The following is a 24,497-nucleotide window of genomic DNA, read 5'->3' on the forward strand; positions in this document are numbered from 1 at the left end:
AGGGACGGTGGTGGAGGTAGATATGATGCTGGCATTTAAGAGGCTTTTAGATAAGCACGTGGATATACCGAGAAGGGAGGGATGTGGATCATGTGGAGGCAGAAGAGATTACTTTAACTTGGCATCATGTTCAGCACAGGCATTGAGGGCCAGTGTTCTTTTATGTTCTTCCCATTGTTATCTCAATATAATGTGATTCATGATCTTCTAAAGAATGCAGTATCTTGGTTAAATACCAATGTGGAATTGTAGGTTACAATGAAAGACAGTCTTTCTTCCTTTTGTCCCAGCCCTGCAATATTCACTTACTGTAACTACCTGCACCATCCTTTTGACTTCCCAAACTACATCATAATTTTCTACAATAATTTCATAATATTTAGCAGTTTACTGCAACAGACCTTGCAAAGATTCTTCACATTTTGTATCCAAAGATTGTTTTAAAAACAGTAGAGTTGACAGTACAAGACATGAGATGTGTAAAATGTGATTCTTTCCATTCTCCTAGTTGTGGAACGAATCAATTCATGTGCATCTATGTATAGCCGCTCTATCCAGGGTCATCACATGTGTCTTTTGGTGAAAATCGTGAGTATGAATCAATAACCAGAATATTGTGATGCAAGTGCTACCTTGACCTCCATTCACCTGTTGAAGGCTTTCGTGTGACTCCATGAATTTAACCTCGTCATATTAGTCGGCTTCAAACTGGCTATTTTAATCTGACAATTGCTTTAAGGTGTGGGGATGTTCAAAGCTCCATTTTTGTATTTTGCACATTACACGATGCTTGCTTTGCTGATGAGCGAGTGACACGATTGCTTTTTCCTCACTGGTTGTGTTAATTAGGGATAAAATGGAGATGTACTCTGTTGTTTCAAACTTTGCTCTGGAGCAGAACCACCTTTGGCTCTATCGAGTCATAGAGTATAGAGACGGGCCCTTCGGCCCAACTTGCCCACGCCGAACAAGATGCCCACTTGACCCACCTGCTTGGGTATGGACCCTATCCTTCTAAACATTTCCTCTCCATGTAGCTGTCCAAATGCCTTGTATATGTTATCGTACCTGCCTCAACTACTTCCTGTGGCAGCTCGTTCCATATACCCCCCCACCCTGTGGGCGAAAAGATTGGTCCTCAGGTTCCTATAAAATCTTCTCACTTTAAAGCGTTCCCCGCAGATTCTTGATTTTCCCTATTCTGGGTAAAAGACTGCACATTTCACAAGTCTTTCCCTCATGATCTCATATACCTCTATAAGATCAACCTTCATCCTCCTATGTTCCAAGGAATAAAGTCCTAGCCTGCCCAACCTCTCCCTATAGCCCAGGCCCTCAAGTCCTGGCAAAATCCCTGTAAATATTCTCTACGCTCTTTCCGGCTTTCTTCAAAAACTGCATAGAACTTGTGTTTGAAATCGGTTAGCCCATTTTGGGGTTAAGTGGACAATGGTGAGACAACTATTCTGCAGACACTGTCAACTTGTAAGCCAGTGACAGTCTTCATTGGTGGGGCAATGATTACTGTTCTATAAACAAATCCTGTTTCCCAACACACTGCTCAAAACAAAAACAAAAAAAGGTTCTGATGTTCTTCCTCTTCTGCCTTTAGATTAAAGCTCCAGAGACTCTAGTTGCCTATTTGGTCATCTTAGAAAAAGAGGTGGTTGTGTTACAGGCATTTCAGGGGCATCATCATAGACATCAGTGGAAATCTAGACACAAAATGCTGGAGTAACTCAGTGGGATAGGCAGCATCTCTGGAGAGATGGAATGGGTAGTCGAGGTCTCATTAGTTCATTCACTGCAGACAAAGTTAACGTTTGACTTTAATTGCTCCGGATAACATTGTTACTTCATTTGCTGACTTGATTAGAGAGCTCAAGATTTTGAGAAACTATTATCAAAGTTAAATATTGAATACAAAAGGCTGGCTTATCAAACTAGTTTACTTGGATGCCAAGGCCGGTGAGAGGGGAAAGATTTAATAGGAACCCGAGGGGGCATCTTTTTCACTCAGAGTTTTGGGTATACGGAACAACCTGCCAGAGGAGGTACTTGAGGTAGGTACAATAACTACATTTAAAAGACACTTGGGCCAAAAGAAGACAAATGGGACTGGATTAGATCCTGGTCTGCATGGACGTGTTGGGCTGAGTGGTTTGTACCTGTGAGGTTTGTCTCTGTGAGAATTTTTATTTGAAGAACTACAATTTTATTTTACATAGGGTGATAACTCCATCTCTGTGGATGGGAAATGCAGCGATTCTACTCTTCTGGGAAACCTACTTGATGAATTGAAGCAGACATTGACAGAAAGCTGCTGAGCTGTTGTAAATCCCACTAGAATTGTATTATGTTCTTCCTTGAAAGCATGAACTACATAACACAAGGCATGTGCATTATTTATCTTCACAATCATTTGCCGTTAGACATTCTGATCGCGTGTTCAAGATTTTTTTTGTTTCCTTTTGGCCGCTACAAAACACGGTTTCGAACATGATCTCATGATGCAGCCATGTGTATTATGTACTGGTTACTGAGACCAGCAAATGTTTAAAATGTCCAGACCCTTTGAGTGTATTGAACCGGTTTGTGTATTAAAAATTGATACTGCATTCCTGAAGATTTGAACTGTAGTGATTCTGTGGAAGCAGCTTTCAACCCAAAGTAGCCTGCCACTCCTGTGTCCAGAGAAAGAACATTTACTTTCAATTTGTCTTTCTTAAATGTTTATTCCTCAAATAGTGGTGTTTTGTTTGATGGTCAAAACTGTCAAAATGGCATGTAGAATACTCTTGTAGAATTCTGTGTGTTTATTCTAGGATTTTGAACCATGTGTTTAAAATAATTTACTATCAACATTCCCTCTTGGAGAAAAATTGACAAGCTGCTGTACCTTTTTGTGTCGATAAACAAATAAAAATATAAAATCTATGCCGCCTTTTGCTTTTTCATACAGTGACCTTTGTCTAATTATTTTTCACTGCTGGAAGTTATTTTGTTCTTCGCCAATCAGACAACAAAAATATTTCAGCAGTACGCCAGAGAATGCTGGAAATGTGTGGGTCAGGCAGCATCTGTGTCGAGAGAAACCATTAACCTATCATCAACCTAAAGCAGTCACTTTTGCTTCTTTCTCTCTCCAAAGATGTTGAGTATTTCCAGCCTTCTGTTGAATTTTCTGAATTCCAACATCTGCAATTACTGTTTTTTTCAATGTTTGTGAACTTGCTTTGTTCAAGAGATGTGTCACATTTATCGTGTAAAATCTTTAAACAAAAGCAAATGCTCACACCATATCAAGAACAGGTTTTACTTGCCTGTTTTACCTTGCTGTATGGACTTGTTACTAAAATAAAATGTACACACGCTAGCCTGTTGTCAATTTTTAGTCGATTTTGACATTAACGTTAACATCGCATCAGTCACCAGGTTCTTGCCGACTGTGTTTTGTGGAACGAATCTCTGAAATAATTCAACTCCATCACAAAGCCGAGAGGGTGAAACGCATTTTATAAAGAACAAAGGATGGATTCTATAATACTTGTAATGTTCATAACTTCATTAGTCATGAGCAGAATAGAGACATTTGACCCATCATTCAATCATGGCTGAAAATGTGCTTTGTGTGTGTGTGTGACTACACGACGATTACTTGGAACACAGATCTGTGATTCAGAGCTTAACCAATTTACAATGGATCTGCTTATCATCACACAGAGGCAATGTATTTGTGGGCTTAGCATGCATCAGATTCTATCATTTAGTTTCAGGCTATTAGGGTAATGATAGAAACAATTATAATCAAGGGCTTCATTAGAGTCATACAGCATGGAAACAGACACAGGCCCAACTTGCCCATGCTGACCAAGATGCATCGTATACACGAGTCCCATCTGCCCTTGTTTGGCCCATCTCCCACTAAACTTTTTTATCCACGGTACCTCTCCAAATGTCTTTTACATTTTGTTATAGTAACTGCCTCAACTCCCCCACTAGCAGCTCATTCCATTTACCCACAACCCTCTATGTGAAAAATGTATCCCTCCAGGCTCCTATTAAAACTTTCCCCTCTCATCTTAGACCTATGTTCAATGTTCTTGATTCTCCTAAGCTGAGTAAAAGGCTTTGTGCATTCACCCTATCTATTCTCATGATCCTATATGCCTCTAAAAGATCACTCCTCATCCTGCACTCCAAGGAATAAAATCCTACCCTGCCTAACTTCTCCCTGAAGCTCATACCCGCAAATCTTCACAACCTAGTAAATCTCTGCACTCTCTCCAGCTTAACATCAAAAAACATCCAAGGCTTTATTATTATTGTATGTACTGAGGTACAGTGAAAAGCTTTTTTTTGCATGCGATCCAAAATCATGAGATATTGTATACATACAGTCAAGTCAAATTCAAGTGCAATAGATTAAAAAAAATACAAAGGAAAATATAGAATGCAGAATATAGTTCCTGCATTATAGAGCATGAGTTCCATAGACAATGTCCACAATGGGGTAGCGATGAAACTCTTTGTAAAACTCCACCTATAAATAAATCTATGTATACCCGACTAGTGGGTTTGCTAAGATTCTATCTGAAAGCGCAAGTGAAAAATCTTTGTTGTACTGTTCATACCCCATCTTCATTTCTATGGAACCTACCACTTCATTTCTCGGAGATGCCTGCTGACAGTTGCTGTTCCGTTCTTAAAAACATTGGGCACAATTCCCATTGCAAGCAGAGAATCAGGCTGAAAATGTATTGTTGTGGCAAGAAGTGCAGAGGTTGATCTGAAGATTTATTGGGCCACAGGTTTCCCATGTGAACATTGTACGCAAGGGCTAAGCTCTTGGTTGTAAGTCCTGTCTTTAAGAATCCAACGTCCAACCTTGGATGCTTGCAAGATGTTTACAGTTAATTCTCAGTCCCACAGTTTGGCATCCTGCACAGAGTTAGTGGGTGACAAAAGATGGGTAATATGATTAAACCAAACATTGCTGTCTTATAAATGGGTTGGAAGATTGCATTACAATGTAGGAAACATGGCTGTTCAGAAAGCTGTTGTCTTACTTTCTGGACCTCAATCTTGTAGCCATTTTAAAAAGTTGTTATGTTTTGTAATTTTGCTTTTACAAACCCGTCCTGATCAGCCAAAAGAATTTCTTTTAAGGAATGCATTCATCATGATTAGCACTTAATGAGAGAATTTAATTAATTAATCATTTCTTTAATAAATACTGAAGAAAAGAGTGACCCTGAATTTCACGTTGTTTGAAAGTCTTTTGGTCAAATCTGAAATGCCCCTTAAATTTACAGGTGGCGCAGGTGGTAGAACATGCTACCTGGCAGCACTTGCAACCCAGATCCAATCCTGACTTCGGATGCTGTTGTTGTGAGTTTCCATGTTCTCTCTGTGACTGCATTGGTTTCTTCTGGGTGCTCCAGTTTCACCTCACATCCTGTAGAAGTCTGTAAAAGTCACTGGAGACAAATCTGAGGATTTGGAAGGGAACAGAGGAGGTCTTTGGTCTTTTTTTCAGAAAGCAAAGTTTTAAAGGTGTACTAGCTGCTGTGGACCCATTGGGTACAGACCTCCTGCATTGGTGTAGCACCCTCCCCTTCCCCAACCATCCCCACCGCACTCACCCACTCCATCCCCCTTAAAACTCCCCCTTAAAACAGAATGAGTAACCATTAAAAAATTACAGATTTTGAAGATTTCTTCAGAAAAATGATTGACAACAGAAAACATGGACTTTACAATTTTCCAGTTTCTGAATGTAATGGGATTAAGCAAATGGTAAAGTTGTTTTTAACAAATATTTCTCAATGTCTTCTTTATGGATAGCACAAGTACAAAGCTGAAGAACCAAGGGTGTAATAGGAAATTAAGGTCATTAATATTTGAAAGGAAAATGCACAAAGGAAATCATTAGGGATAAAAGCCAACAAATTTATTTTTAGTTTTTGCCTACATCCTGATATGAGAGCAGGCGCATTAATATTGCTCACGCAGAACTTTCTCGATTTAAATGGTTCTCATGGACAGGAAGACAGTGAGACTAACCATGCTATTTATAAAAGGAATAAGACCAGAAACTGAACTCTGCCCAGTTAGTTTACTACAGGGCTGAGAAATTACTAGAGTCTATTAAAAATATAGTAGCAGGTCATTTGGCAAATAACATTGTGATTGTGGTCAGCATTCTTATGAACGTAATATGCATTTGATCAATTTGTTTTTGTAGATGCAACTAGTACCAATGGATAATGGTATCTTTCAGTTTTCAGAGACATTTGATCAGGTGTTATATTGGAGTGCCATATGGTTTTCCTTTACTTCCCCGAGGCCGAATCCTCCGTTCCTGAGAAAATTATTTAGCAACTTTATTTTAAAATAAGGTTCCTTTCACCGGTTCCTAGAATGTGGACTTCAATACAAGTGGGGATTGAGTAGTACCTAGAATGCAGAATCATGTGTTTTTGTGAACCCGTGTAAGATTATTGGAGAACTTGATCGAAAGGATGTGAGGCTGTTCTGTTTTTCTCCCAATTTGAGAGTCATGACCTAGAGACCATAGTTTAGAGACGCAGCATGAAAACAGGTCCTTTAGCTCACCTACTCCATGCCGACCATTGATCACCCATTAACATTAGTTCTGTGTTATCCCACTTTCATATCCACTCCGTACATACCAGGGGCAATTTACAGAGGCCGATTAACCTGCAGACCCGTACATCTTTGGGTTGTGGGAGGAAAGCGGAGCATCTGGAGAAAACCCACGGGGTCACAGGGAGAACGTGCAAAAGCCACACAGACAGCACCCAAGTTTAAGCTCAAACCACAGTCACTGACGCTGTGAGGCAGCAGCTCTACCAGCTGTGCAATTGTGCTGGAAAAAGGGACGTCAGCCATTTAAGACAGATGAATGATTTTTGCAATCATTTTGAATGCCCTTGAGGGCTGCGGATAGGAAGCAAATAAAAAATGCATTTGTAAGACAATAAGATTTTGGTACTAAGAGATAGATCAGCCAGAGTAGACTTGAATGGCCTAATTCTGCTCTTAAGACTTTTGAACATATGAATGATGGAAGGTAAAAGTTTAGCCATAACAATGAATGAGGGAGAAGGTCGGGTGAACAACTGTTCGTATTCACTGCCCAGATTTCTCTTTGGAAACTACATCTAGCCTTATCTCAATGTAATTTGAAAATGTTTTTACTTTGATGTAAAAGATCAGTTGGCATATTGACCACTGTCTGTTTCAGCAGGGATCTAATGACAAGATTCTCTATTTGATAAGGATATTTAATAATAAGGATCTCCGTTTAATTTCCTGACACTGGTGAACGATGGTTGGTGTGGACTCGGTAGAACGAAGGGTTTGGTTCCATGCAATATCACAAAACTAAACTAGTCTTGCTGGTCTAAAGCTAATATTGTGGCAGAATGAAGGTTTACAATCAAAATAAATGAACATTTTGCCCTTGTAATTTCCTTGCAATTGCAATACAATGGTTTAATGAAGGTGATTCTCGACCTACCTCGGTTACAACAGTATTCAAAAACACTCTGGGATCTGCTGAGGTTGTCAAAGGTGAGATAATTGTGAGCTGTAATTTTTTATTTTTACAGAGGCACCCTCCACCTTTACGATGAGGTCATTGGTGCAATAATCATCTTTATAGGCTACATTTTCTATTCCTTAGAAACTAATTCTGCAATGCAATTTAAAAATGTATAGATGACAATTTATTTCTGAAGTAGTGGATAACACGAAAATGGAAAATTAAATGTAATAATGGAATAATTGCTTTGTTTTATCTGATGGCACAATAACCTTTTTGGTCAAAGTTGTTTTTCCAAAAGAACCACATCCTGCTGGCCACTATTTATCTTTGCACTTAAACATAAGACCATTGGAGCTTCTTGGGCTGCTTTTCAACATCTATTTTAAAACCATACAACTGAAAACATTGTTGTGAACGCCTGTTGAGATGGCCCTTGTGTGTCTTCAAGGTGGAAGGATACATCTTAGGATACTTTTCTTAATTATTTGGTGGATGCACATGGTACAAGGTAAGACCATTTTTATGTTTGCATTTTCTTTCGGCGTTGAAGACTATAGACATAAGTTTAAGGAAGTTTTAATATCCTAAAAATTGGGACATGAAGGGTTATTTAACCTGACGCGCCCATGTTTACTTTAGTGCCACAGTGTAACTCGCTCCCATCTGTTTGATCACAGGGTAATCTTTTTAATAATGGTAAATACCTTTTTTGTGGCTCTCAAACAATTGCATACAAGTTATGTTACAAGTGTTTAATGAAAATGATCGTGCTAGCTAAATTGATTTATTGGTGAAGAGAAAAGTTTACACCCGATTAATTAGTGATTGCCCTCATACATACAATTTGTCCAACAATTTATAGCAAAGAAAGTTCATGCAAAGTTGAATCAGATATTATCTGAATTAGGTTGTTGGATCATAGACCAAAACAGTTAAGATTAGTCAATTGGACCTGCTCCTCCAAAGGGTGAGAGAATGTGTCTTACCCCTTCTGCAAGTACAGTTGAAATTTCTAAGTAACTTTGATATTTATCAAAGACTTGCACAATTTTTTACCAGCAGAAATGATCATACTTTTATTTGTTGATTGAAACCATCTGCAATATCCCTAGACTTCATTCAAAATATAAAAACCCCTGTATCATTCTAAACAAGCTCTTCAACATATCTATGGGTTGGACGTTATTCCTTGAGTATTCACCCAAAACTGAACACGTTCTAAATTTAGTCCAACAATCTGAATCATTCTTTAATTACTGGTCTTGCATTGCACTCCATATCCCATTCTGTAAAAGTTAGAATTTCATAGGCTCTTTAAAACCTATAGGAACATTATTTTTTTAATACTTTTTTGTATCTCTGTCAGTATGCTACTCTCTTTTTTTAGAATTCATCACATGCTTTTTTACTCAAAGAGAATACAATTTGTATTAAAGTGCACTTTAAAATCAAAGTAGATCAAACTTAATTTATATTATTTTTAGTCATGGTAATATTTTATTGAGACACAAAGTGCTGGAGTGGCTCGGCAGGTCAAGTACGGTTCTCTAGAGGTTGTTTTATTCACAAAATGCTGGAGTAACTCAGCAGGTCAGGCAGCATCTCGGGAGAGGAGGAATGGGTGACGTTTCGGGTCGAGACCCTTCTTCAGACTGATGTCGGGGGTGGGACAAAGGAAGGATATAGGTGGAGACAGGAAGATAGAGGGAGATCTGGGAAGGAGGAGGGGAAGGGAGGGACAGAGGAGCTATCTGAAGTTGGAGAAGTCGACGTTCATACCACCGGGCCGCAAACTGCCCAGGCAAAATATGAGGTGCTGCTCCTCCAATTTCCGGCGGGCCTCACTATGGCACTGGAGGAGGCCCATGACAGAGAGGTCAGACTGGGAATGGGAGGGGGAGTTAAAGTGCTGGGCCTCATTCACCCATACCTGCAACGGGCCCCAACTATACTTCATCCTACGCCGGATCCACGCCCTCAACACTCGATTCTTCACCTACCTGGACTCCACCAAGGCTCGCAAACTCACCCGCCTCCAGACGGATGCCTCCACCGACAATCCTCGGCAGTGACTCGACCGCCCGCAGGCCCGCAACTCCACCGCTGCTCCGCACTGCCGGCCGGCACACCACGAGGCAGAGGCCCGCGACGCCATTACTGCCACCAGGTGCAGTACCGCTCCTCACCGCCTCCCCGGGGCCGCCGACTGCCGAGGCCTACCTGAGGCCATCACCATCCACCGCCTCCCCGGGGACGCCGACCTCCACTGCCTCCCCGGGGCCGCTGCCGCCGACGCCGACCTCCACCGCCTCCCCGGGGCCGCTGCCGCCGACGCCGACACGCAACTGATCTCCCGGTGGCCCAGCACTTTAACTCCCCCTCCCATTCCCAGTCTGACCTCTCTGTCATGGGCCTCCTCCAGTGCCATAGTGAGGCCCGCCGGAAATTGGAGGAGCAGCACCACATATTTCGCCTGGGCAGTTTGCGGCCCGGTGGTATGAACGTCGACTTCTCCAACTTCAGATAGCTCCTCTGTCCCTCCCTTCCCCTCCTCCTTCCCAGATCTCCCTCTATCTTCCTGTCTCCACCTATATCCTTCCTTTGTCCCACCCCCGACATCAGTCTGAAGAAGGGTCTCGACCCGAAACGTCACCCATTCCTCCTCTCCCGAGATGCTGCCTGACCTGCTGAGTTACTCCAGCATTTTGTGAATAAATCAATTTGTACCAGCATCTGCAGTTATTTTCTTATATCTCTAGAGGTTGTGTCGGATCCACTGAGTTACTCCAGCGCTTTGTGTCTTTTTTTGTAAACAGGCATCTGCATTTCCTTGCATCTACCCGCACACACGAGTTCGATGTTAGCCCACTTTATCATCCACTCCCGACGCACCAAGGGGCAATTTTACAGAGGCCAATTAAAACACAATCTTGCATATCTGATACAAAGTACCGAAATAACTCAGCAGGTCAGGGTAACTCAACGGGTCAGGCAGCATCTCTGGAAAACTGTTGAGTTACTCCAGCACTTTATCTTTTTTTGTAAACCATCGTCTGCTGTTCTTTGTATCTTCTCTCTCAACAGTAGGTAGTAAACGATCACAACTATTGAAAATAATTTAATAATTTATACGCCACAAATTATCGGAAATTTACTTTTTGTGTTTCCCCATCTTTAGGCCATAGTCAAGGCGGATGTCTACTAAGAGTCTTTTATTCAAGATCCACCATTTACGCAGTGGAAGGTGGCATGTTCTCTCTTGCATGCAAAGCAACCTATTGTGAGAAGTGTCCCTCGAAACCAGAGTTGATTTGGTGCAAGCAGACATCAAATGGTTGCACTTTTCTACATCATTTGGTTGAATTTGTTAATCGAACCAAAGCCGTTGTACATTTTGGATCGGGTACATTGATTTCAGTTCTGCAGATTTCCCCAGTTCACATCGACCACACCGGTATCTATCAGTGTCAGGCCAAGTTTCCCAGCTTCAATCTAATTACTGCGATGGGCCATATGATAACAGTTCTGGTGATTAGTAAGTACAAGAACATTTGATGTAAGATAGTATGGTTTCAAATGATTTTATGACATAATATTTCAATAAGGCACTGAACCTATAATTATTATGCTTTTAACAACAGTTTAAACTTGCCCCAATTTTTGTTGTGTATTTCAGCCACGTATAAGCAGTTGAATGCAATTTTAATTGAAAAGGTTTCACAGTTCAGATACATCTGAAATAGTGAGAGCCATTTATGCATTTCACATATTCTTATGTGATCACCAGAGCAGGGGTGTCCACAGTGAAAGACTCTGTTGGCAATGAAATGACCTTTTTCTTTCAATGCAATTAGAACAACTTCATGGCATTTTAATCCCATGTACGTTATCACCTAAATGGAGTAAAATTCTTTTTTAAGGGCACATGGAATAAATATTAAAGATGTCGTTTTTTCCCCAGGTTTATTTGTTACTGGGACTATGCCAATACACTAATTTACTTCAAGTAGAAGATATCTTAACAGTGCCAAATTGAAACATCGTTAGTCCGATTATGAATAAATTTAATTATTAACACTTGTAATACTGATAATAAGCTAGTTAAGTTATCAACATGCATTCCATTTTAAGTTAATTATCTTTAATTAAACCTGCTGCTCTATAAATTATTTGGAGCCAGAAAGCATTTATGAATTATTGAAACGTTTAATTATTGAAAAGTTCAGACTCAATCTGAAGAAACGTCACCCATTCCTTCGCTCCGGAGATGCTGCCTGTCGCTGAGTTACTCCAGCTTTTTGTGTCTATCTTCGTTAGATAGAGCTCTAGGGGCTAGTGGAATCAAGGGATATGGGGTGAAGGCAGGCACGGGTTATTGATTGGGGACGATCAGCCATGATCACAATGAATGGCGGTGCTGGCTCGAAGGGCCGAACGGCCTCCTCCTGCACCTATTTTCTACGTTTCGGCATCTGCAGTTCCTTCTTACGCATATCAACTATTGGAAATTCTATTCCAGAATTATTGTCTGCTCCTCTCCCATTCCACACTCGAATTCCATCCTTGAGTCCCACATTTCCCTTTTATCCCCTCATTTCCGCTCTGGCATAGATCAGGTGGGCTGAAGGGCCTGTTTACTCCAAATAGTTCGAGACCACCTTTACATGATCAATAAAAATTAGGGGGAAAAAACTAATTAAGAGTGGTGTCTCCGGTATTTAGTTTGAATAAATAATCTCAACTTCTATACTACTTTATTTGTTATCATTACGATATTATTTATTACTGCATTATTACTAAAATATGACTACATATATATATTACATATTTTATCTATATATACATATTGCTAAATATTATTATTAATATATTATTATTCTACAAATAGCTTCTTCTTGTCTCCTAAGAATTCAAAATGTTTATTCCGGTTTCCAAACTGAGTGGGCTTAGAGGAGACTCCCTCAAGCTGAGGTGTATTGTGGAATTTGATGAGTATTTGAATACAACTCTCACAGTGCACTGGACAAAGGATAACGGATACTGTAATGAATCACTGAGCAGATACAAAACCAGCAACCAAACCATGGCAACTGACAAACGTAGTTTTACTCTGACGCTCTCCGACCTCCAGATGGAAGATGCTGGAGTGTACTACTGCTGTGCTGCCTCACAATTGTCAGCCCAGATCATCGGAGTGGGTTTGATCAATGTTCATGTCCATTGTAAGTTAGTCAATTATACTCATGCTTTTATTATTGATGGAAACTTGTAGAGTTTTGTTCATAGTTCAATTTGGGGCATTGGGGATTAAACTAGATGCTGAAGCTTACAGGATTGTGCCCAATCAGAGTTTGTATCCCAAGGCTAGCCATGTAAAATGAGTTAACGGAGCCAAAGAGACAGAATGGAGGTAGAAGTGAAAAGGACGTCAGTGGCAAGTCCAACAATCTCAGAAGTGCCACTGCACCGGGGCAGCACAGTGTCGCACCTGTCGAGTTGCTGCCTAACAGCGTCGGAGACCCAGGTTCGATGCTGACTACGAGTGCCGTCTCTATGGAGTTTACACATTCTACCTGTGACTGGGTGGGTTTTCTCTGGATGTGTGAAGAACGATCCTGACCTGAAAAGTCACACATCCTTTTTCTCCAGAGATGCTGCTTGACCCGCTGAGTTACACCAGCACTTTGTCTAGCATGGAAACATGTCCTTACTCCCAACTTACCCATGCCAACCAATCTACATTGGTTGATGCCCCATCTACATTAGTCCTACCTGCCTGTGCCCATGTCCCTCTAAACCTTTCCCGTCCATGTACCCGTCCTAATGCAGGTTACGGATCATTGACCATTGTGAATTCTTTAAAGAGCAATGTCCTAATGTCTTTTAAATGTTGTTGTAGTATCTGCTCAACCATCTCCTCTGGCAGCTCGTTCCATATATATTCATCACTCTCTGTGTGGGAAAAAGTTGCCCTTCTGATTCCTATTAAAATTTTCCCCTCTCCCCTAGTTCTTGATTCCACTAATCTAGGTAAAAAACTGAACATTTTATCTCTCTCTATTCCCCTCATAATCTTAAATACCTCTAGAAGCCTCCCTCCGGAAGGTGATTCCAGACTGTCAAAGCCGCCACAGCCAGACATAAAAACAGCTTTTTTTTCCACGAGCAGTAGCCCTACTCAACAACTAAAAGTCTGTTGCCTCCTTTTGCTCTGGTATTCTATTTCATTCTTCACACGTGTAAATTATAATGTTTTATTCGTAATTGTTTACTGTATGTCATGTTGTTACTTGCGAGCAAAGCACCAAGGCAAATTCCTTGTATGTATACATACTTGGCTAATAAAATGTACTTAATTCAATTCAGTTCAAGATCAACCCTCGTCCTCCTGCGCTCCAAGGAATAAAGTCCTAGCCTGCCCAACCTCTCCCTAGAGCTCAAGCCCTCAAGTCCTGGCAACATCCTCTCAATTCTTCTCTGCACTATTTCCAGCTTCACAGCATCTTTCCTTTATCAGATTGTCCAAAACTGAACACACTACTCCAAATGTGGCTCCACCGACATTGTGCAAAATACAAGAATACAGTCAGAATGAGTGTTTGATTGCAAATAATAGCAAAATCTCAATATTCATCGTGTTTTTAGCAAATCTAATTTTCACCTCTCTCAGCTGGTCACTATTTTCTTTTTTCCTTTACAGCTGTCAATAACAACCTGATATATTTTGCTTCTGTCCTCATCTGCAAAGTAGTCGCTCTGGTGATTATCATCACAGTTGGCCTCACCTTGATTTGCAAAGAGAAAAGGTGAGGACGTTGCTCTTTAAAGGATACGTGACGGTCAAAGATCTGTGACCTGCAATGGTAACGTAAAACTGCAGATGCTGCAAACCTGAATGAAAATGCAATACCTTGGCAGTACTCGGCATCTGTGGAAAGAAAGTTGACATTCAAGGGCGATGGCCTGCAATTGTTTCGTAACTGGAAAATTGATGCTTATTTATATACCCGCTTTCTCTGCTTGGCGAGGCTGTTCATTTTAAGTGATGACCATTGTAATTTAGGAAGATTTGCAATAAATTTGAACACAGCAGCGGCCACAAGCAGCAATGATACAGATAGCATGACTCGAGGGCCTTCGCTTACAGGGAGAGGTTGAGCAGGCTAGGTCTCTTTTCCTTGGAGCGCAGGAAGATGAGGGGTGATCTTGGAGAGGTGTACAAAATCATGAGAGGAATATGTCGAATGGACGCACAGAGTCTCCTGCCCAAAGTAGGGGAATCAAGAACATAGGTTTAAGGTGAGGGGGGAAAAGACTTAATAGAAACCCAAGGGGTAACTTTTTCACACAAAGGGTGGTGGGTGTATGAAACAAACTGCCAGACAAGGTAATTGAGTGCTGCACTGCCAGGTTGTTGTGTTGGCACGATGAGATTCCATCCTTCTTTACTCCACCCAGCCCCTCACTTTCCAACTTGTATGTGACTTCCCAACTCTTCCTCAATTATTGGTGTTGAATTTCACCTCCCAATCCTACAAGTTTATAAATTAATAAAATATCTTAATTTGTTCCAGACACCAGCAAAAAAATGACGATGTGTCACAAAGGTCAGTGAGAAAAGAAACGAAGAATGTTGTCTAGAACTGCTGCAAGACTTAGCAACTGTGGATCCAGCTTATTTCAATGCCTGCTGTCTGTTCATGCTTGGTAATTTTCTTTGGATCTTTTCATCGGTTCCGTTCACTTTAGTTTATTGTCACGTGTACCGTGGTACGGTGAAAAGCTTTTGTTGCGTGCTTTCCAGTCAGCAGAAAGACAATACGTGATTACAATCGAGCCATTTACAGGGTATAAACTGCTGAGCAACATCATACCCATGTTTGAATGCTGAGGAAACAATCTGCATGTGTTTAGATCCCCCTTCTCTTCCTCACACCCTTACTCTCCCTCCCCCCATTACTCCCACCCCTTATTCTCCCAACTCTTACCCCCTTTCTCACTGCTCTTACCCCTTTTCTTTCCCTCTTTCCACACTTGCCCCTTTTTTCCCCTCACTCTTACCCCTTCTCTCTTACCCCTTCTCTTACCCCTTCTCTCTTACCCCCTCCTCTCTTACCCCCTTCTCTCTTACCCCCTCCTCTCTTACCCCCTCCTCTCTTACCCCCTCCTCTCTCCCCCTCCGCCCATCCTGCAGAAGGTAGAATGATTCATAAAATCTCAAAAGTATAACCATTTTTATCTGTTAATGCAGACTAATAAAAAAACGAATAAGAGGGGTCTCGACCCGAAACGTCACCCATTCCTTCTCTCCCGAGATGCTGCCTGACCTGCTGAGTTACTCCAGCATTTTGTGAATAAAAAACTAATAATAGTCTGAAGTTTCCAATGCACTGTTATAGTCCAGTGAAGTGAATACACAGTTAGTTTAGATTTTTTTTCTAATTTTGTTTGAAGAACATGTGTGACTCCATAAACACTGGAATTCCAAAAGCTGTGTGCGTTTAGCTTAGTTATGGAGACACAAGGAACTTCAGGTGCTGGTTTACGGGGTTTTTTTAAAGCACAAAATGCTGGAGTAACTCTGGCACTATGTGTCTTAGCTTAGTTGTATTGTGCTTATTGATCCAGCTTATTGGCTGCAGATCGCAACATAAGACGTGGGCAACAAAGTGTGAGATACACAGCTGGAGTTGTCTTTCATCCTCTGTTCATCAGGATAGTTTGTTTGTTTTTATGTCTTGACTGTTTTTGTAAAGCGTCTTTGAGCATTTGGAAAAGCGCTATAAAAAAATAAATGTTTATTATTATTATTATTATTATTATTATTATAAAGTAATCTTATTGCAGCAGTTCAGCTGCTGAGGTTAGATAGACAGATGGAAGAAGAAAAATTGGTCTGAATTGCTGGAGAGTCCAAAAAACAGTAGCAATACGCAAAGATTCCAACAAGGATTTCTGATTTACTAATTACTCCACTTTTTAGCCCATTTCGTCATTGGTACAGATACGCTACCAATTTTCCGGAAACTGATGGTCTGGCACCTCCTTTAATCTGGACAAAATTCCAAGAGCATTGCATGTGGCATGTTGTTGGCGGTTGTGCAGTAGAAAACAGAAACAGAAACACGCTCTTTTAGGATGAGTGCCTCCGTCCTAAAAGATTAACTGTTTACTTCTTTGTTAATTGTCAATTCTTTATTCATGTTTCTAGCAGTGGATGGTGCTTTAGAGACACGGAAAGGGTCTAATTAGTGGTTCAGAGGTGTACTGTTGATTTATTATTACGTGACCTCTCTTGGTCCAGTAAAATGGATAATCCGGCAAGGCTCTGGAACCAAGGGTGCCGGACAATCGATGGTGGACCTCCAATAGAAGCAGGTACTATCATAACATTTAAAAAGACATTTGGGCAGGTACATGGATGGGGCAGGTTTAGAGCGTTATGAGCCAAGCCTGGGCTTGTGTGACCAGTGTAGATGGGGCATATTGGTCGGCATGGGCAAGTTGGGCCGAAGGGCCTATTTCCATTCTGTAATGGGTCTAGTCTTTGGCATTTGGCACTGACAATGCAGCAAATAATTGCCCTGGTGACATCTTGCCTCCTCCAGCCTCCACATTTTGTGGGGCAAATCAGGAAATATCCCTTTTGCCTCACTTTAATGCCATTTGTTAATATAATAAGCTATTTTAAAGTATGAACCAAAATTGAGCTTGTTCCTGTGCTCTGTTCTAAATTGCTTGTCGAATTTCCACTTTGTTGATCTTGCAGGTTGGGGTGCCTCAAAGAGATGAGGTTATTTTCAAGTAACTTTCAGCAACCGGAAAGTTATTTACAGTAGGTGCTTGGCGGTAATGCCACAATGCACTTTGCTCAGCTATGATGCGGGCAACCTGTCAAGTGGGTCAGGTCACCTTGCATGGCCTGTATGAAAAACTGGCGGAGATAAAACCTATCAGACTGCGAGATGAGATTAAATGATTAGGGCTGTGGTTAGAACAAAACAACCAACCACGAAGTACTGTCCATTAGGCATACGGTGTGACCAATTTAGTGAAAAACACCTCATCCAGACAAACAGACCGGGATTTTTATTTGCACTCAGTCAAATGGAGCTCACACGCAAACTGGAGTACTTCATATTCTGCTTGGATAGCTTACAACCCAACTGTATGAACATTGATTCCTCAAATTTTACGTACACCCCCTCCCTCTCTCGTTCCTATGACCCAACACTCTCCCCGCACCAGATGTGCACCCATTCCTGCCACTAGTCCTCCTGGCCCTCTTTCATAAGGAATAGTAGAATGAGGCCATTCGGCCCATCAAGTCTACTCCTCCATCCAATCATGGCTGATCCATCTCTCCTGTGTTCTCCCTATAACCTCTGACACCTGTACTAATCAAGGATCTATCTATCTCTGCCTTAAAAATATCCACTGACGGCCTCCACAGTTTCACCACCCTCTGACTAAAGAAATTTCTCATCTCCTTCCTAAAAGAATGTCCTTTAATTCTGAGGCTATGACCTCTAGTTCTAGACTCCCACTAGTGGAAACATCCTCTCCACATCCACTCTATCAATTCTTTCACTATTCTGTGTTTCAATTATGTACCCCCTCATTCTTCTAAACTCCAGCAAATACAGGCCCAATGCTGACAAACACTCATCATAGGTTAACCTACTCATTCCTGTGATCATTCTTATTAACTCTTTCACCTCCCCCCCCCCCCTCCGCATCACATACATCCTCCGTCCACTTCCACTATATCCCCCCTTCTGGCTTTACTTTTCATTCTTTCTTCTCTGCTCTTCATCTCTAGTCTTTGTCCACCCATTTTCCAGTCAATCTCCCCCCCCCCATCAACAACAATCAGTCTGAAGAAGGGTTCAAATCCAAAATGTCACCTAGCCTCCACAGATGCTACCTGACCTGCTGAGTTCCTCCAGCACTTTGTGTTTTGCTCAAGATTCCAGCATCTGCAGTTATAAGTGTCTACCAGTCATAAAGTGTTTTGTGTGAGATCAAGAAGATTAATGTAACCAAGGTATTGCGTTTCAATGTAAATGTATTAATTTTATTCACTTTCAAATGATTTACAAAGAACATACCTGGTCAACCACTCACTAAGGCTCTTTAATACTGGAGGTTGAGGCCCAGTAGATTGGCCTGTTGTCGGGCTTGTCTGAGACTCCCCATGGCACTGGGTTTTGGAATCAAGTCTGATAATTTATAAGAGTGATGAATGAAGGAGGCAGGAGCAGTTTCTAGAGAAGAGGGAAGCTTTCGGGAGTAAGCAGGATACAGGGCAGGAGCGTGATTACCATGTGGGTTTGGAGCAGGGATTCCATTGTATGACTGTGGGAGCACACTTGCCAAAGCCAAGTGATGCTGGATCTGAGTGTGGAGACTTGCACCACGATGCTGTAGGTTGGGACATTCTGGTAGCGGAATCCTGATATCTTCCTCTGTTTGAACAGTCTTTGCAATGGGACCTGCAAGAAACATACCATATTTTAGTTTAAGAAAATAACTGCAGATGCTGGTACAAATCGAAGGTATTTATTTCACAAAATGCTGGAGTAACTCAGCAGGTCAGGCAGCATCTCAGGAGAGAAGGAATGGGTGACGTTTCGGGTCGAGACCCTTCTTCAGACTGATGTCAGGGGGGCGGGACAAAGGAAGGATATAGGTGGAGACAGGAAGATAGAGGGAGAACTGGGAAGGGGAGGGGAAGAGAGGGACAGAGGAACTATCTAAAGTTGTTGAAGTCAATGTTCATACCGCTGGGCTGCAAGCAGCCCAAGCGAAATATGAGGTGCTGATTGCAGGTACAGCAGGCAGTGAAAGAAAGCAAATGGCATGTTGGCCTTCATAGCAAGAGGATTTAAGTATAGGAGCAAGGAGGTCCTACTGCAGTTGTACAGGGCCCTGTGTGCAGTTTTGGTCTCCAAATTTGAGAAAATCTGAGATGAGGAAAAACATTTTCACCCAGAGAGTTGTGAATATGTGGAATTCTCTGCCACAGAAGGCAGTGGAGGCCAATTCACTGGATGTATTCACGAGAGAGCTAGATATAGTTCTTAGGGCTAACAGAATCAAGGGATATGGGGGGGGGGGGAGAGCAGAAACAGGGTACTGATTCTGGATGATCAGTCATGATCATATTAAATGGCGGTGCTGGCTCGAAGGGCCGAATAGCCTACTGCTGCAACTACTTTCTATGGTCATGTCATAGAAACGTAGAAAATAGGTGCAGGAGTAGGCCATTCGGCCCTTAGAGCCTGCACCACCATTCAATATGATCATGGCTGATCATCCAACTCAGTATCCCGTACCTGCCTTCTCTCCATACCCCCTGATCCCTTTAGCCACAAGGGCCACATCTAACTCCCTCTTAAATATAGCCAATGAACTGGCCTCAACTACCTTCTGTGGCAGAGAATTCCACAGATTCACCACTCTGTGTGAAAAAAACAGTGTGTGTCATATAGTCATAAAGCGTGGAAACAGGTCCTCTGGCCCTATTTGCCCACACCGACCACCATGTCCAATCCACACCCGGAGGAAAACCATGCAGTCGTAGGGAGAACATGCAAACTTCACGCAGACAGCACCCGAGGTCAGGATTGGACCCGAGTGTCTGGCGCTACGAGGCAGCAGCTCTACCAGCTGCACCACTGTGCAGCTCTGTTTTTTGACCGCTCAATATGAACATCTCAAACATACACCAGGGTGAAGGACAAATCTGAAAGGGTGGAGGTTTCCGTTTCTCACCTGTACTTGCAGCAATATGATGACGACTTTCTCGATTTTCGCTGCCGGACTTTGTACCAGACAAGCTGGTGTTTCTGGTCTCAGTCACTGGCGGTTGGTCAATAGTGCCACAGGATTCCAATGAGCCTTCACCACCAATGTAACATTTGTCTTTCTCCTGTTGGATATTTCTTTCTTTGCTTTCACTCGTTTCCCGTTCCTTTATTCCCTTCACAATCTCAACTTTCTCCAAACTCCGCTGGTGTTTGCGATACTTAGCTCTTCTATTTTTGAACCACACCTACATTTGGTGAAAAATTAACTATTTTTGTTTAAACCACACTGCTAATGATATATACCTATAACTAACAACGACAAAACAAATACACTGTAACTATCGTTCGCAATTCCTACCCAAGTTACATTGGACACGAAGGTATTTATTCACAAAGTGCTGGAGTAACTCAGCAGGTCGGGCAACATCTCGGGAGGGAGGGAAGGAATGGGTGACGTTTCGGGTCGAGACCCTTCCTCAGACTGATGTCAGTCTGAAGAAGGGTCTCGACCCGAAACGTCACCCATTCCTTCTCTCCCGAGATGCTGCCCGACCTGCTGAGTTACTCCAGCACTTTGTGAATAAATACCTTCGATTTGTACCAGCATCTGCAGTTATTTTCTTATATTACATTGGACACGATTTGAAATATTGTATATTTTCTGCATTCTTTTCCCAGGATGCTTACAAATAAATAGGGATCTTCCTTTGGCTGAAAAAATCAGAGTGGGTGACACTTTAGTTTTAGAGATACAGCATGGAACCAGGCCCTTCGGCCCACTGAGTCCACGCCGGCCAACCATCACCCGTTCACACTAGTTCCATGTTATTCCATTTTTGCATCCACTCCCTACACACTCGGGGCAAATTACTGAGGCCAATTAACCTACAAACTGGCACGTCTTTGGGATGTGGGAGGAACCCCATCTCGTCACATGGAGAATGTGCAAACTTCACAACCAGTACCTGAGGTCAGGATCAAACCTGGGCCTCTGGCACTGCGAGGCAGCCGCTCTGCCAGCTACACCACTGTTGCCAACACAGGAGTCATGCAATACGGAAACAGTCCCTTCGGCCCAACTCGTCCATGCTGCCAGCCCCATATTCCCACTGAAAGAAACTTTCCTTTCATTCCTTTCCTTTGCCAAAGCAAAGTGTCATAGCGAGTGCCATTTTACCCATCTAGAACAGAATGCTGACAATGTTCCAGCTCAACAAAGACCACTTTCAGTTGCTCTGACTATTTATCCAAAGGACTGGCTGCTAAAAATGACAAATCGGTCCAACAGTGATCTGTGAACGTGCCTGGATCCTTGGCTCTGGGAGGTTGATGTACATGGCCAGCCGTTCCCGCATTGCCATGTCGGGATAGCGGGTTGTGTGAAAGGCCGTCTCCAGGGCCTCCAGCTGCTGGGAGCTGAAGGCAGTCCTGCCTCGCCGCCGCTTCGGATGGTCACTGCCGAACCTCGCTTCCAGGATGATTTCTTCAAAACATAAATTAACCAGTCGCGTGAAAATCACACTGAATGACCCCCTATTCACAAACAAGCTGCTGCGGCATTTTTTTAATATGCTATGGTGTGAATGTCATTGTTGTTATCTTTTCCTTTATGATCCATGGTGGCGCAGCGGTAGAGTTGCTGCCTTAGAGCGCCAGAGACCATGGTTCGATCCTGACTACTGGTGCTGTCTGTATGGAGTTTGTACGTTCTCCCTGAGACCGCGTGGGCTTTCTCCGGTGCTCCGTGGACATGCAGATTTTTAGGTTAATTGGCTTCTGTAACTTGTATATTGTCCCTAGTGTGTAGGGTGTGATCGCTGGTCGGCACGGACTCGGTGGGCCGAAGGGGCGGTTTCCATGTTGTATCTCTAAAGTAAACTAAAGTAAAAGTGCAGGGCACCATTATTTCACAATCAATGAACTACCTTGGTATTGATTTATTATTGTAATGTATACCGAGAGGCAGTGAAAAGCTTTTGTTTGAACTTAGAATAGTACCGCACAAGAACAGGCCCTTCAGCCCACAATGCCTGTGCCGAATATGATGCCAAGACCATCTCTTATCTAACTGTACATAATTCACACCCCTCCACACCGATATGCCTGTCCAAAAGTCTCTTAAATGGCACTCATCACCCTCTGTGTAAGAAGGTTGCCCCGTGTATCTCCTTTAAACTTTGCCCCTCTCGTTTTTTTAAAGCCATGCCCTCTAGTATTTGTTTTTTTCCACCCTGGGGGGAAAAAAAGGTTCTGACTGTCTACCTTATCGATGCCTCTCATAACTTTAAATATCTCTAGTGTCCCAGAGAAAACTATCCAAGTCAGTCCAACCTCTCCCTGTAGCTAATACTCCCTAATCCAGGCATCATTCTGGTAAACCTCCTCTTCACCCTTTGCAAGAAACAATGAACTGCAGATTCTGGTTTCCAAAAAAAAGACGCAAAGTGCTGGAGTGACCTAACGGGTTAGGCAGTGACTCTGGAGAACATGGATACGTGACGTTTCGGGTACGAAGAAGGGTCCCCTACCCCGCTAAGTTACTCCAGCACTTTGCACCTTTGTTTTAAAGCAGAATTCTGTCTGGATTGGCGGGTATTAGCTTTAAGGTTGCCCAAACTGATTTTTTTTCCTCTGGCACGTTGGAGTTGAAGGGAAGACCTGATCAATGTATATTCAATTATACTAGCATAGACAGGGTAGATAGTCAGAACCTGTTCCTGCACTGTACTGTTCGATATGTTCACAGCATGAAATTGTGCGAGTCTGTGAAATAGGCCAAGGCTGCAGTAATATTAAATGTTAGAACACTGGACGGACAAATAAGTGATGTGTGCAATTATTCACAATGGAAATTTTCAGAAGGATTTTGTTGAAAATGAAAAAAAATTACTCATCCTATTCACCTAAAATGCGAGTGGATCTAAAATTGCCACTGCTTTATTAAAAATATGCCCAATTTTCATGAACAACGAAATCAATGGAATGGTAATGGATTTGGTGGCACATGACATAAGGTATGATGACGGTGCAGTGCTTGTGTTAGTGGTCCAGTAATTAGTTTGTTACAAGTTTTAACTGGTAGGGGTAAACATCATTAAAACACAACAGATTGTTGTTCCCTCCCCCCCCCTCCCCTCCTGCATTGTGCCCAACGTGGATAACTAAATAACACTCTCCCTTCCCCCCCAACCAGCCTCCCTTTCTCCACCTCTTCTACCCTGTGCCCCACCTAGAATTAGACCTATTTCTCCCCTTCCACCTCCATCCCTTCATCTATCTTCACAAATTTGCAATGCTTCAATCCTTTTGTCTCACACCTGTCTTTTAATCGTTAATATTTGTCAACCATCTGCCTATCAACACCCCCCACCCCCGCCCCCCTCACCTGTATCAACCCATTACCTGCCAGGCTTCGTCTTGTCCCCCCCCCCCCTCCTCTCTTCCAGCTTTCTTTCCTTCCCCCCCCTCTCCACAATCGGTCTGAAGAAGGGTCCTGACCCAAAACGTCACCTCTCCGCGTTCTCCAGGGATGATGTTTGCTGACTTGCTGTGTTACTCCAGCAGCACTGGAGTTCCTGCTATGTCCCCCTTGGCTTTTCCTGGGTTCCTGAACAATGCACACTCACCAGCTAAGTGTTCGGCCACGGTGAGGGTGTGGATGAGTGGCTGCCGCCCTCCTGGCTGTGCTGGCTCCACCTGTTCACCCACCTGACGGTGCAGGTAGAATCCTGTCGCCAGCGAGTTCACATTCTGCCACCAGTGGGTGTTCTCGCTATAATAATACACCCTGTTCATGACACTTGGCAAACCTTGTCATATGGAGAGATTTGAAGTTTTCCTTTATATTTTTCACAGTTAATATCTTTAAAAAAAAAAGAAAAGACGTGAATTTGTTTAATATATTAAACAAAGACATTGAGTGCTTTGATATTTCCCCACTGCCCCATTAAACAGCTGGATGTTAAGGACCGGAGAGACACTTGGAAAACAGGAAAAATTGAGGTCAGTAGAATTCTGCTCACAAGATTATTTGGTGTAAAGCCACCCTTTGGAATCTCCTGAGACAGAACTCATCTCCCTGTGGAATGGTGGGCGTCCTGTAATGAGAGAGA

General features: G+C 42.5%; 2 protein-coding genes across 4 annotated transcripts in view; one reads left to right on the forward strand and one right to left on the reverse strand.

The window, feature by feature from the left end:
* Positions 1-3,415, forward strand: part of ap3d1 (adaptor related protein complex 3 subunit delta 1) — a 71,697-nt gene extending 68,282 nt beyond the window's left edge. For 2 of the 3 annotated variants that reach the window (XM_078424108.1, XM_078424106.1), the window contains 2 exons: positions 509-588; positions 2,229-3,415. In XM_078424108.1, the coding sequence (XP_078280234.1) occupies positions 509-588; positions 2,229-2,327 (179 nt within the window). In that variant the 3' untranslated portion in view covers positions 2,328-3,415. The remainder of the gene's footprint in view (positions 1-508; positions 589-2,228) is intronic. The other variant, XM_078424107.1, reaches the window with a different exon arrangement.
* Positions 3,416-18,691: 15,276 nt separating this feature from the next.
* On the reverse strand, positions 18,692-21,435 carry LOC144607207 (uncharacterized). The gene is made up of 3 exons (XM_078423888.1): positions 21,421-21,435; positions 20,351-20,630; positions 18,692-19,068 (listed from the first exon to the last, which is right to left on the reverse strand). The coding sequence occupies exons 1-3, from the start codon at positions 21,433-21,435 to the stop codon at positions 18,710-18,712; spliced, it is 654 nt and encodes a 217-aa protein (XP_078280014.1). The 3' UTR covers positions 18,692-18,709.
* Between the last annotated feature and the right edge of the window lie 3,062 nt (positions 21,436-24,497).

Source organism: Rhinoraja longicauda, chromosome 28 (assembly GCF_053455715.1).
Source record: "Rhinoraja longicauda isolate Sanriku21f chromosome 28, sRhiLon1.1, whole genome shotgun sequence".
In the NCBI taxonomy this organism is placed as follows: domain Eukaryota; kingdom Metazoa; phylum Chordata; class Chondrichthyes; order Rajiformes; family Arhynchobatidae; genus Rhinoraja; species Rhinoraja longicauda.

What these genes read in the sequence shown, in the direction of transcription:
- LOC144607207 (XM_078423888.1), bottom strand. An exon ending in TCATATTGCTGCAAGTACAG is followed by an intron (nt 19,069 to 20,350) that starts GTGAGAAACGGA and finishes TGTTTCTTGCAG; the next exon opens with GTCCCATTGCAAAGACTGTT.